Source organism: Macaca mulatta, chromosome 1 (assembly GCF_049350105.2).
Source record: "Macaca mulatta isolate MMU2019108-1 chromosome 1, T2T-MMU8v2.0, whole genome shotgun sequence".
NCBI lineage: Eukaryota > Metazoa > Chordata > Mammalia > Primates > Cercopithecidae > Macaca > Macaca mulatta.
The window spans coordinates 175,427,430-175,442,125 of NC_133406.1; the positions used below are offsets into that span (position 1 = coordinate 175,427,430).

The following is a 14,696-nucleotide window of genomic DNA, read 5'->3' on the forward strand; positions in this document are numbered from 1 at the left end:
AATACCACATATATAATGATTATTTTATAGTGTCAGTAACAGTGTCTTCCTATTTACCAATAATGCTAAAATAAACCTCCTTGCATCTTTAGGCAGAAATCCAGAATGGAACTGCTGGATCAGAAAGTATATATAACGCTCATTGCTCTACAAAGGTTGCTCATTTTATACTTTCAACAACATTTGTTTCCTATACACTCAATAAAGGATTTTCCAATGTTTTATCTCTGTTAATCTGACAGGTGAAAAACAATAACTCATAATTGTATTTTGTGTGTCTTATGGGGAATGAAAGAACCTCTGTTTGAAGAGGAGTTATACTCAGGATGACTTATGGAAACAAAAGGGCTGAAGCAATAACAGAAATTTAGTGAAGGTTTGCTTCAAGTCAGTGGTTCTCATGATGGTGATCTGGAGACAGAAGAAATAAAAGGCTTCACCACAATGGGTTCCTATCATGTTGCCAAACTGCAATATTAAATAACGGACAGAAAGTTTAGAAAATAAGGCATTTTCCATTCAGTAAGAAATTAAGAGAGTGTGCAAGACCTTAACTGACTATTCCCAGAAATTCGGTTTACCCACAGTTTCAACTCACCATCAAGGAGCCAGTGCTGGCCACGCCTATTCTCCAACTCAGACATCATTAGGCGTGTGATCACATGGTCTGGAACCAAAAGACTTCTCTCTATATACTGCTTTGCCATCTCACCAACTTCTATTAAAAAGACAAGAAAAAAAAGATTTTCAAAAAAACTTCCCAAACACAAAGCTTACCAACTCTTTTCTGACAGTTTTGCCTTCTCTCCATCCTTCCTGATATGCGAGGAAATTTCTAGGTAGTTGTAGGTATGTTTTAAGTTTTTAAAACATTCACATCAATAAGGTGGGACTGCTGCTTATTTAACACATTTATCTCCCAAAAAAGTATAAAAGCAGCTCTTTGAGATACCATAGCCCGCCCCCCACCCCCCAGAAGAAAAGGAAGAAAGAGTGACCAGGTGTGGTGGCTCACGCCTGTAATTCCAATACTCTGGGAGGATGAGGTGGGAGGATCACTTGAGCCCAGGAGTTTGCACTTGCAGTGAGCTCAAACTCACTGACTGCATCACTGACTGCACTACTGCATGCCAGCCTGGGCAACAGGAAAAAAAACAAAACAAAAAAGAAAGAAAGAAAAATATACAAATTGGGCAAAAAAAAAATAAGAGTAGAAAATAAAGTCAAGAAGCAGGATGGTACATAAAAAGGCTGATAGAGAGGATACTTCCTAGAGGCAGGCCACAAATTGGGCACTGAGCCTCTCAACAGTTTGTGGTAACAAGGAACGTGATCAACCACACAATGTACAGAAGACTAAAGGAAGGTGAGAAGCACAACCATTCCTTACAGAGACCAAAGGAAAAAAGTTCCAGTGGTCTAGCAAGAATGCCACGTAATACAAACAGCAGCAGCTTTACTTCTTTTCATCAACCTCAATATCAATCAGCACATGGCACCTTGCCGACACAGTTGTAAAAGCAACTCAGTGTTATTAGTGGAATGCCAAGTTCATAAAAGGATGTGAAGTTTTAAGAAAATGATATAAATACTTTCAGGGGAAAACTGTTTCTATCTTCATTTAAAATATTAATTTCCTACATGTAGAAATTGTGGTTAGGTTCAGCAGAACAAACTATCAGTTTAAATCTGTACATTTCTAAGAACTAAATTTGTGTTTTATTGTTTTTTGTTGTTTGATTTTTTTAACCACAAATGAAATCCTCTGCTCTCTGGGGAACTGATAATGAATGCTTAAGAATCACATTCTCGGCTGGGCGCAGTGGCTCACGCCTGTAATCCCAACACTGTGGGAGGCCAAAGCAGGCAGATCACCTGAGGTCGGGAGTTTGAGACCAGTCTGACCAACATGGAGAATCCCTGTCTCTACTAAAAATACAAAATTAGCCGGGTGTGGTGGTACATGCCTGTAATCCCAGCTACTCGGGAGGCTGAGGCAGGAGAATCACTTGAACCCGGGAGGTGGAGGTTGCGGTAAGCCGAGATCGCGCCATTACACTCCAGCCTGGGCAACAACTCTATCTCAAAAAAAAAAAAAAAAAAGAGAGAAAGAGAGAGAGAGAGAGAATCACATTCTCAACAGACCAATTCAGTTTTTTTAAAAAACACAAAGAGCCAGGTGTGGTGGCTCATGCCTGTAATCCCAGCATTTTGGGAGGTCAAGGCAGGCGGATCACCTGAGGTCAGGAGTTCGAGACCAGCCTGGCCAACATGGTGAAACCCCATCTCTACTAAAAACACAAAAATTAGCCGAGTGTGGTAGTGGGTGCCTGTAATCCCAGCTACTTGGCAGGCTGACACAGGAGAATCGCTTGATCCAGTAGGCAGAGGTTGCAATGAGCCAAGATTGCACCACTGCACTGGGTAACAGAGCAAGACTCCATCTCAAAAAAAAAATTAGTTGGGTGTGGTGGCGGACACCTGTAATCCCAGCTACTAGGGAGGCTAAGGCAGGAGAATCACTTGAACCTGGGAGACAGAGGCTGCAGTGAGCTGAGGTCATGCCACTGCACTTCAGCCCGGGTGACAGCGAGACTCCGTCTCAAAAAAAATAAATAAGTAGGCCAGGCATGGTGGCTCACGCCTGTAATCCCAGCACTTTGGGAGGCCAAGGCGGGCGGATCATGAGGTCAGGAGATCAAGACCATCCTGGCTAACACAGTGAAACCCCATTTCTACTAAAAACACAAAGAATTAGCCATGCGTGGTGGCGAGCGCCTGTAGTCCCAGCTACTCGGGAGGCTGAGGCAGGAGAATGGCATGAACCCAGGAGGCAGAGCTTGCAGTGAGCTGAGATTGCACCACTGCACTCCAACCTGGGCGACAGAGCAAGACTCCATCTCAAAAAAATAAAATAAAATAAGCAGAATTATATTACTAGAAAAAGGCTCAAGAATCATTTGACCCCCATTTTTTTTTTTTTTATTTTTGCTATGGAGTCTCACCCAGGCTGGAGTGCAGTGGCACAATCTCTGCTCACCGCAACCTCTGCCTCCTGGGTTCAAGCGATTCTCCTGCCCCAGCCTCCCAAGTAGCTGGGATTATAGGTGTGCACCACCATGCCCCACTAATTTCTGTATTTTTAGTAGAGACAGGGTTTCACCATGTTGGCCAGGCTGGTCACCAATTCCTGACCTCAAGTGATCCGCCCACCTCTGCCTCCCAGAGTGCTGGGATTACAGACGTGAGTCACCATGCCTGGCCTCCCCACTTTCACCTTTAATTCAGGTAGAGCCCTTGCCTCCCCAGACTGCGTCTATACCCCCCCAACCCCAACTTAAGCACTGAAAGATGGGCTGTGAAGAGCTCCATACCTCTTGAGTACTACCAGCAGACAAGAAGCTCAAAACACAGGCCCACTTGATGCAGTCTCCCTAACATACTGCAAGAGGCGGAACAAGAAAGACAGTCCCATTGGTGAATGTGACTAAACATGAATGTGAGCAAGCCACATTCATTCGACAAGTATTATATTTATTGACTGCACACCCCATAACAGGTCATATTCTGGAGATGTAGCAGTGAATAAATAAAAGTTCCAGTTTAGAGATATTTAAACAGTATTACTTTAGGAGCGACAACAACCACCATTAGTTGAGTGCACACTATGTCCCAGGCACTGGGCTTTAAGTGCTTTATGTTATTTCATTTCATTTAATCTTCATAAGATCCTCACCTTCAAATAGAAGGTAATCCCAAGTATTTTTTATGACAGCTTTATTGTGATAATTCACACACTATAACATCTGCCATTTTTATATCTAGGACTCAGCAGCTTTCAGTATATTCTCAGTGCTGGGCAACCATCACCACTCCCTAATTTCAGAACACTTTCATTACTTCAGAAAGAAACCCTGCCCCATTAGCAGTCACTCCTTCTTCTCATCTCCCTCCAGCCCCCGGCAACTACTAATCTTTCTGGTCTCTGTAGATTTGCCTACCCTGGACACTTCTTATAAATGGAATCATAGTTTTCTGTGACTGTTTTCTTTCACTTAGCATAATGTTTTCCATGTACCACATATCCATATTTCACTCCTTTTTATAGCTAAATAACATTTCATTGTATGGTTATACCACATTTTATTCATACATATAATGGATATTTGGGTTGTTTCTACTTTTTGGCTATTATGAATAACAATGCAGTGAATGTTCATATACATCGTGTGAGTGTATGTTTTCAGTTCTCTTGGGTAATACCTGGGTGGTATCTATGTTCTATGTCTAAACAATCACTATCAGAAAAGATGCATGGAGTAACTGGCAACTTGGGTGCTGTCCCACTCTGCAATAGTCACGCTAGGCCGAGAGCCCCATTCTTAGTCTCATCCACCAAACTTTAAGGTAGATAAACAATATACATCTTCCAAGGTGAAAGACCAAAATGTGTATTCTGCATTGTTTTCTAGAACTCCAGATCTAATTACATATTGAGGTATTTTTTCATTCACTTTCTGCCCCCTCTACTAGAAATTATGAGCTCAATGAAGGAAAAGTTAAAATAGTTTGTTCAATGCCACATCCTCAGTGCTTAAAATATAGTCTGGCATATATTAGATGCCCCATAAAAATGTGTTGCATGGGCCAGGATGATGGCTCATGCCTGTAAACCCAGCGCTTTGGGAGGCCAAGGGGGCGCGGATCACTTGCGGCCAGGAGTTTGAGACCAGCCTGGGCAACACAGTCGCCCAACTAAAAATACAAAAAAGTAGCTGCATGGTGATGCATGCCTGTAATCTCAGCTACTTGGGAGGCTAAGGCACAAGAATAGTTTGAACCCAAGAGGCAGAGGTTGCAGTGAGCTGAGACTGCACCACTGTACTACAGCCTGGGCGACAGAGTGAGACTCTGTCTCAAACAATTAAATCAAAATTTAAAAAATTTAAAAAATAAGTTGCATGAATGAACACCTGAAGATAAGAGAATTTTCTTTTACCTTGCAAAAATCAATCTGATCATCTTGGAGAGTTACCATAGAATCATTATCCCAAAATCAAATATGGCCCAACCTCACCAGATAGCAACCTTTAGAAAAGAGGTATAATACAAGCAAAGTGTGATCATGACTAGTTAAGATGGTCATATTAGGCCAGGCACAGTAGCTCATACCTGTAATCCCAGCACTTTGGGAGGCCGAGGTGGGCGGATTACCTGAGGTCAGGAGTTTGAGACTAGCCTGACCAACATGGAGAAACCCTGTCTCTACTAAAAATATAAAAATTCACCGGCCACAGTGGCGTATGCCTGTCTGTAATCCCAGCTACTCGGGAGGCTGAGGCAGAAAAGCTTGAGTCCAAGAGGCGAAGGTTACAGTGAGCCAAGATCACACCAGCCTGGGTGACAGAGCAAGACTCCATCTCAAAAAAAAAAAAAGAAGGTCATATTAGGTTTCACAACCCAGTCTCATTTCTTCAGCATTTCAAAACATGAATAGGAATAGAAGTGAACTAGTTGGGGTAGGGGAAATGAGAAGAAGGAAACAGCAACAGCAAATGTTACACAGGTGTGGGGCCATTTGGTACACCTGGAAGAACGTCTTCAAGCACTAACAGTCAAAGAAAAGTGCACCACTAAGAGATGGTGCTGGATGGGCAGGATACGGAGCGTGAACTTTGAGGAATTTTAAGTAGGTAGTTTTAGAAATGCTATTCGTAGAGCCAAGACCAGCTACTGAAATTGTAGGGCCTAGTACAAATTGAAAATGTTCCTCTTGTTGGAAAATGAAGAATTTCAAGGTGACAACAGCATAGCACTAAACTAAGCACAGGGCCTTACATGTCTACACAGGTCGCAGGCCCATGGCAATGTGACATTTGGATGTAGGTGGCATGGTAGAAGAAAAGGGGCTGCAATAATAATCCAAGCACAAGATGAAGGCCTGAACTAAATAAAGCAGAAGCAGTGGAGGAAAATCTTTATGTGCCCCTTGAGAGAGAACCTTGAGTTAATCCAACACAAGCAGTATGACCCCAAGTTTAAAATAACTCTGTGGAAGACTTCCAAAGGCATCTTACTCCAATTTACTAATTGAATGATCTAAGTGCAGCATACTTTTGCAGCCATTCCTGCCAGCTTTGGCTCTTCTCTGAAGCAGGGCAAGCAACATGTCCTCTAACCTGAGAGAAGATCAAACTTGTCCCACATATCTCAATCTCCACCATGAAAACCCAGAAAGATCCCCAGACAAAGCAAAATGACCTTAACATATCCGCATCTGAATGAAGACCTCATGACAACAGCAAACTGCAGTAAAACATCCTGTCAGAAGACTGAGGCCCATTTCGGAAAACTGGACCTTCATCTGCCCTTGTCAGTTTGCTTGGAAGAGAAAGCAGCATCATTAAATACGGATGATAGCATGCATGGACATACCTGCTCTAATTTCTGAAGCAGTATTCCAAAGAAGGGCTGTGGACACACATACGTGGTCCCACGCAGCTTCTGAATCCTGAGTGTGTTCACAAACACACACATCACACACACAAATAATTCAGAAAGCACTAGAAAGGTTTCAAATAAGTGTAATAAATACAAGGTGTCCCAAATAGGCCACTATCTTTGCCTTTTTCTTAAGTTTCACAACAAAACCAACAAATAAATCCATCATGTGTTTATGAGATTAAACAAAACACCATTGATTAAGGTGACAAATAAAAGAATTTTTTCAGAAAGGGAAAGATGAAGTGTCAGATTATAAACATTACATATAACAAAATTATGTGTTCATATAGAGAGAAAGATAGATGGATGGTATCATCCACAATGTGAAGTATAGTAGAAGAAAATCAATGTTCCACCTATCTTACAACAATATGAATTTTGTGGCAATTCATCTTAACAATCTATTTCATTCAATCACTGCTAAATTCAAATAGATACAATCTTGGTAACCTTGGGAAATATACATTTTCAATTTCTAACTAGATCAGATAATATACAAATTTTCAGAATTTAAGACTATCTATTAAACTGTGCATTTTAAGATAATACTGCATTTAAAATTATACGATAACACAAAACTTAAGACTATCTATTAAGTTGGTCATCTCTCCAAAATTCATGCTTCCAGGATATGGAAAGACATTTTGTTAGCCTCAATTCCTACACATTAAAACGGTCCACATTTACATCAACAGACTGAAATAAATCACTGTATTCAGGGCAGCACATATGCCAAAACACTGTCAACTGCTGAAGGAGTAGGATGTTGGACTTACATTCTGCATCATCTTAAGGCTGGTTAAAAAGAAAATACCTCTAAGTTGAAGAGCCAATAAGCAGATGACATTTCTTTAGAAAAACCATGAGAACACACACACACACACACACACGGATATTTATATAGCACAAAATCACACACACACACACACACACACACACACACACACGGATATTTATATAGCACAAAATCCACTCTACAGCAACCCTAAATACTCAGGACAGTCAGCACAAACACTGCATGGACTGAATGACTCTCAAAAAGAAATAAATATTGGCGGGGCACGGTGGCTCACGCCTGTAATCCCAGCACCTTGGGAGGCCAAGGTTGGGTGGGTTGCCTGAGCTCAGGAGTTCATGACCAGACTGGCCAACATGGCAAAACCTCCAAAAATACAAAAAATTAGCTGGACGTGATGGTGTGCACCTGCAGTCCCAGCTACTCTGGAGGCTGAGGCATGAGAATCGCTGGAAGCCAGGACGTGAAGGTTGCAATGAGCCGAGATAACGCCACTTCACTCTAGCTTGGGCAACAAAGCAAGACTCTGACTCAAAACAAAACAAAACAAAACAAAGGAAAGAAAAAATAAATAAAGATCCAAAATAGAAAAGGTTGATTTTGGTCCTGAAATAGGAAGGAAAAAAAAAAAAGGTACACTGTTCCCTCTGATAATATAGGGTATGGTTAGTTTTGTGGTTTGAATACTCTTTAAATCCACTAAATACTCATTCAGCTGATATTTATTAAGCATCTATGTGCCAGGCCCTATATCAATCTAGCATGAGGTCTGTTCCAGAGCTTAGAATCCCAATCACTGGGATTGGGTGCTAATCCACCAAAAGCTTTCAATAGCAAAAGTTTATGGAATTTTACTCTGTGTCAGGCAGAAAAATTAAACAGCCAGTAGTTACCACAATTAAGGTACAGAGGCTCTTACACTGCCAATACAGTTCTACATAAATACATTATGAAATAGGAATAGGCTGTAGGTCAGAAGCTAAATGAAAGCATTTAGTCAAACATTGAATCTGCCAGCCAATTCACCTTTCACTACTGAAGAGATTATCTCTAAAATACTAGTCCAGGGTTACAGAAAGTCAACTAGGTTACCTTAGTTTCTTGATACTGGAGACAAAAAGATTTGTTTTAATAAAAGTGGTGATTAACACCTCAAAATAATTGACTTTAGTTAGGTAAAATCCATCAACTGGAATGAAAGCATCTCAGGATCAAATCTCAACTACTAATGCTTTAAGCAAAGGCAAATGAGGTCTTTTTTTTTCTTTTTTTTTTTTATCTGAATGTCTTATTTCTCTCTTTGTCATATACTTTTTTCAATAAGTAATGCAGGCAAGGCCAGCAAAAGGACAATGACAAGTGTGTTTTGTGACTCAGGAAAGGAAAAGTCAGCCATGCAATGACCTATGAGAGAGCTACTCCTGTTTCACCCCAGATCATCACCTCGATTCCAAAGCCACTCCAATTACTCAGAACCACAGCTGAAAACTCTCTGAACACACCACTTCTCCAACAAAAATTTTCTGCAAATCTATGCACCAGGTACCACACAAGGCACTCAAGATACAAACATCGTACCCTTGAACTGAGTGTGGTAGCTCACACCAGTAATCCCAACACTTTGAGAGGCCAAGACGGGAAGATCCATTGAGGCCAGGAATTCGAGACCAACCGGGGCAACATATTAATAGCAAGACCCCATTTCAATAAAAAATGTAAAATTAGCCAGGCATGGTGGCACACACCTGTAGTCCCAGCGACTCCGGAGACTCATGTGGGAGGATCACTTGAGCCCAGGAGTTCCAGGGTGCAGCAAGCTATGGCTGCGCCACCGCACTCCAGCCTGGGCAACAGAGAGAGGCACTCCTGCCTCTAAAAAATAAAAAATTTACTGAGCAACTACTCTGTGCCAGGCTGTGGCACATTTTCCTAAGTGTCAGAGAAACCACAAAGGGAGGGGGCATCAGAAGTTATCTGTGATTGTCTTCAGATTGCTTGGCCAGGTGACATCAAACAGATGACAACTTGGCCTATCAAAATAAGGTCAAGTTATAACAATGGCTTCCTATCATTTACTGGCACAACCCCAAAATAAAAATAATAAAGGCTTAATTCTGGCCGGTCACAGTGGCTCACACCTGTAATCCCAGCGCTTTGGGAGGACGAGGCAGGCGGATCACTTGAGGTCAGGAGTTTGACACCAGCCTGGCCAACAATGGCGAATCCCTGTCTCTGCTAAAAATACAAAACTTAGCTGGGCACGGTGGCACACGCTTGTAGTCCCAGCTACTTGGGAGGCTGAGGCAGGAGAATCATTTGAACTCAGGAGGCGGAGGTAGCAGTGAGCTGAGATCGCGCCATTGCACTGCAGTCTGGGCGACACAGCAAGACTGTGTCTCAAAAAAAAGGCTTAATTCTATAGTTTTTTGCCTTACGAGCCTGCCAGTTTATGTAAAAGTCTAACACAGAATTATACAATATAATGTTGAGGGCTACATGCATATACAAAAGTATATGGTAAAGCAAGAGAATAATTACAAGATGCAGGATAGTGCTGGAGGAGAGAGATGGAGAAAGGAGCTACGGGGGCTTCAAGGGTACTGATACCATTCTGTTTCTTGGGCTGGGTGGGAGATACAAAATTGTTATCCTTTGTAGCACACATATACCCACACATCTGTATTACCTTTTTGTTCTGACCGTCTGTAAAGTGAAGGCAAACTAGATACACAAGACAGAGCTGAAGGAATGTTCACGAAACAGCAAATTTCCAAGATGCCTGGCTAAGTCACCAGAAAGAGATAATTACTCAATGTTCTTTTCATTGTTCTACAGAAAATGCTGAGAGTGAAAGACCCCTGTAAACGAGCTCAAGTCCCTTGTAAGACTGCTCTACCGTGAAGTATCAGACTGTGTGTATGGGACAGAACTAGGAGAAGGCTTGCTCACCCTGGTATCATCCCTTCACCAAAATACCACTAATAACAGCAGTGCACATGTGTGCGCGCACATGCACACACACATACATGCATCAAGGGGCCTGGTCAAAGATGAACTGTATAGCTTTGTGATTCTTCAAACTGCAAGTTCTTTAACTCCCCACTTGTAAGAGTATTTTGGCACTAAAGTAGTCATTTGGGGGGAAAAAAAATACAGTGAAGAAAAACTTCATTCTATAAATTATCCCTAATATCACTTTGATGAATCTCTTCCAATAAGAAAACAAGCTTTAAAAAATAAAAAACCTTGGTTAAAAAAATAGATGTCAAAGTCCTTTAGAGGCAGAAATTACGGCAGAAACTCTTAAATTTAAGGCATTTTGGCACTTAAGTGACTCATTTCAGACATCCAGTATCCACCCTTCAATTGGTTTTTGTTCAAAGCTTGACCTTCTTTTCCTTCACACCAAAAATACAGTTTTAAATCACTCCCTGGCACTTGCTATGGGTAACTATGAAGAAAACACCTCAGCCTCCTGAGTAGCTGGGACCACAGGTGCGCGCCACCACGCCCAGCTAATTTCTGTATTTTTAGTAGACATGGGGTTTCACCGTGTTGCCCAGGCTGGTCTCGAACTCCTGACTTCAAGTGACCCTCCTACCTCAGCCTCCCAAAGTGGTGGGATTACAGACATGAGCCCCAGTTTTTGTATTTTTAGTAGACATGGGGTTTCACCTTGTTGCCCAGGCTGGTCTCGAACTCCTGACTTCAAGTGATCCTCCTGCCTCAGCCTCCCAAAGTGGTGGGATTACAGACATGAGCCCCAGTGCCAGGCCCAAAGAAAATTCTGAATCCAGTATAATTGGTCAAGTACATACTCTTCAGAGCCAGACTGACTGAGTTCAAATCCTGGCACCAGTACTTAAAGGCTATAAGACTTCTGTCATGTATATTTTTGCCTCAGTCAAGTTTGTGCCTCAGTTTCTTCATCAATAAAACGGGAATAATATCACTCAGGGTTGTTTTGAAAGTTGTATGTGATTAACATAATATGTATAAAGGACTTGGAATGATGCTGCTTTGCAAATTTCATTCAAGAACATGGAGATCTAAGTATTTGTTTCTATGTGCCAAGGGTTGTTCTAGACCATTTCTTTTTTGTTCTTGTTTTGGAGACAGGGTCTCACTCTGTCACTGAGGCTGAAGTGCAGTGGTGTGATCACAGCTCACTGCAGCCTTCACCTCCCAGACTCAAGCAATTCTCCCGCCTCAGCCTCCAGAGTAGCTGAGACTACAGGCACATGCCACCATGCCTGGCTAATTTTTTTTTTTGTAGAGATGGGGTCTCATCATGTTGCCCAGGTTGGTCTCAAACTCTTGAGTTCAAGGGCTCTTCCTGCCTGGGCCTCCTAAAGTGCTGGGATTACAGGCATGAGCCACCGCACCTGGCCAATTCTAAAAGTTTGTATACATGAACTCATCAAATGCTCACAAATATCTATGAAGTCTAGGGTATAATATTCCTTATTTCTTAGATGAGGAAACTGAAACAGAGAGATTAAGTAACTTACCCAAAGTAACTGAGTTAATGTTATACAGCCTAGACTCAACTTCAAGCAAGTTGGCCCCAGTTCATTTTCTTAATCACTACATGCTGCTTCTTAATGTTTGTGAGCATTTCCTTGAACAGAAATATTTTGCATGTTAGCGTACACCCTGCTGAAACATGATGCTAGCACCTGTATAAAAGGGATAGGTTCTTACTAAAGAACTGAGCTGATGACTGTAAGGAAATACCTGGTTCTGCTCTGTATAACCACCACTTCCTTTAGGTACTGTATCTCTAACTAACTAAAAACTTAGTTTCTATGTGGCTGCTTCCTACCAAACTATAAGCATCCTTTAATTCCATACCTTCTCACCAGTCAGCTTCCTTTCCTCTCTCCCAGACCTTCTCCCTCCCCCAATCCATCCTAGACACAACTCCAAGAGAGACCTTCTGAAAACACAAGGTGGCACAAGTCACTATCTTGCTGACACCACAGTGTGTTCCTTGGTTTGTCGGATGGCATGGATGAATACTCCTTAGGATAGCATTCAAAGTCTCTCTGATCTAGCCAGAAACTACTTCTCAACCTTACCTCCCACCCTCATTTCCTTATCGTTCATCCTTCGACCCCGTGTCTGTGCCAGGCACAGAGTCAAGTGCAACTGTGGTTCCTACCCTACCACAATCTACAGACTCGTGGAGGAAAGACAGTACAGAACACAGAGGTGGACACTCCAATCTGACCTCAGGTCCGAAAGAAGCTTACCACACTGAAGTTGGGCTTCTGAAGGGCTAGGAAAAGTTGGCTGGAAGAAACACCCTTCAGTTTGTGTGTTCCTCCAAGAAGCTTTCCTGGATCATTTTTCTCCTATCTTACCTTGAGAGTTAATCCCCACTTCTGTAATCCACCAGCACATGGGCTAAAGCTAGTCCATTCAGTGTCTGTACTACAGAGGTGTTCCCTGTGGGCAGAGGCAGCCCTGTGGGCCCCCAGCTGAGTAAACACACTGTGACTACGCACACATTTCAAGATGCTCATTTCTCCAGGCAGACTCAGCCGTGTGCCTGGGAACACTTGGTGGGCAGAACCAGGGTTGGACTGCAGGCCCCGCACACCCCTTAGCCAGGTTCCCCCCGACAGGTCACGATTTGTACAATCATATGCAGTGGCCTTGTACCTTTACCTGACATTTCACTCCTCCAGTGGAGCAGACATTGTTTACAAATCCTCCAGAGCAGATTATCATCCCCTTGAGGCCAGAGGCTATCTTAACAGTCAAGCGAGAGCCACTCTACTTGAGATGAAGAAGTATCATACCTCTAAACTCTTCCACCTTCCCATCCATAGGACCCTACAAATTATTAGATAAACTTCTCACTACACCCTTTACCATATCTTACGTATTGTATCGTTCACCCCTGACAGTCACGGTCATGACTTTCAGGCAATTAAGACTCAGAAAAGCCTTCTCAACAAATGAAACATCATGTGCAGCAATGGTTTCTTTAAATGCTATCTTATAGTCTGATTCTTTGGCAAGCCTTGAACAACTGAGGAAAATTACTGAATTAAGCATTCTTTTACCTGATTAGACTACATAAGTGGACATTTGGTGCATATTGCCCTTGGTGCTCACAACTATTGCTTCAGTCTACACAAGTTGGTGCAGAAAGATCATTACCACAGGTTGTGTTTGGATCCCAAGCCTAATTTCTTAACAAGGAAGGATCTGTTCCCACAAGTGGATGCTTGCTCCTCCTGAAGCTATCTGACATTCTTAAACACCCACAAAACGCATGAGTCAACTCTGAAAGATTTCTGAGATTAGGATTCCAAAGTATTCTCTGACAGAAGCAGCAGAAAGGTTAGCATTAAGGAAATGATTTACCGTTTTTAACATATAGGTACACGGAAGTCACCTCAAGGGAGGTTGTACAAGGCTTCACCAACAAAGCCCAACTGCTTCTCTTTGAGCCATCTTTTCTGGGTGTCTGTGTGACACAGATAAACTTTACCCTGAAAGTGTCCTAATAAACCCCAAGCCAGTAGAGATTTGTAAGCTATTTCTAAAGAAGGTAACAAAGACAGGTTTACAACTTATTTAATATAATTTTTAAAACTTTGAAATCATAAAGACTATAATCCTACTCATTTTTGTTCCTTTGGACATTAGACTAGTATGCTCGTGGCATCAAGTCACCGATCACTGGTCTCTGAGGGAAAAGAGACCTCACATGGAATACATCTGTCTTCAATACCTTTCCTTTGCCATTTAGTCTGCAATATTTAGCTCACGATAGGGGCAATTATTGTTGGTCTTCAACCAAAGGAAGTTGTAGCCAACATTACTCAAATCTGTGATATGCACAATCGATTATTACCTAAGTCAAAAGCAGATTAATAGTAAAATGAAAAATTATTTAACCTAGATTTGAGCTCAAAAGTACAAATGCACATCTCTTAATCACTAATTGTGAGATTAAAAATAAAAGAATTTGTAATGTGATTTATTTCCTGACATCTGCATTTTATCAAGGGACAATCCCTTTTTAAAAACACTGACACACTGGAACGGCTTCACACCGAGGCAATGGCATATATGATACCAGGAACTACTACTGCCAGGCTGGGAATCAGGAATCCCAGCTCTTTGTTCTGCTTTCAACTCACTGCCCACAGGACTCTGAACACAGCAACGTATTTCACTTACCATGGCCTCAAGTTTCCTCATCTGCAAGAAAGAGGTAGACCGTTGGACCTCTGCAGTCTCTGCGGTGGCACTTCAATTCCCTGCATTTGGGGCCTTGTGTGAAGGGTAGAGGACTAGCCTCCCCACACTAGCTTCCCTTAAACCACAAAGGTTCCATCTCTGTGGTGAGGAGGGGACTTTAAAGACTAAGAGTCTC

At 42.1% G+C, this 14,696-nt stretch overlaps 1 protein-coding gene across 10 annotated transcripts in view; it reads right to left on the reverse strand.

The window, feature by feature from the left end:
• Positions 1-14,696, reverse strand: part of AK4 (adenylate kinase 4) — an 85,235-nt gene that overhangs the window by 40,959 nt on the left and 29,580 nt on the right. For 5 of the 10 annotated variants that reach the window (XM_077954676.1, XM_077954645.1, XM_077954658.1 and 2 more), the window contains 2 exons: positions 1,968-2,078; positions 599-718 (listed from right to left, as the gene is read on the reverse strand). In XM_077954676.1, the coding sequence (XP_077810802.1) occupies positions 599-707 (109 nt within the window). In that variant the 5' untranslated portion in view covers positions 708-718; positions 1,968-2,078. The remainder of the gene's footprint in view (positions 1-598; positions 719-1,967; positions 2,079-14,696) is intronic. The other 5 variants (XM_028832846.2, XM_001089356.5, XM_077954662.1 and 2 more) reach the window with 1 other exon arrangement.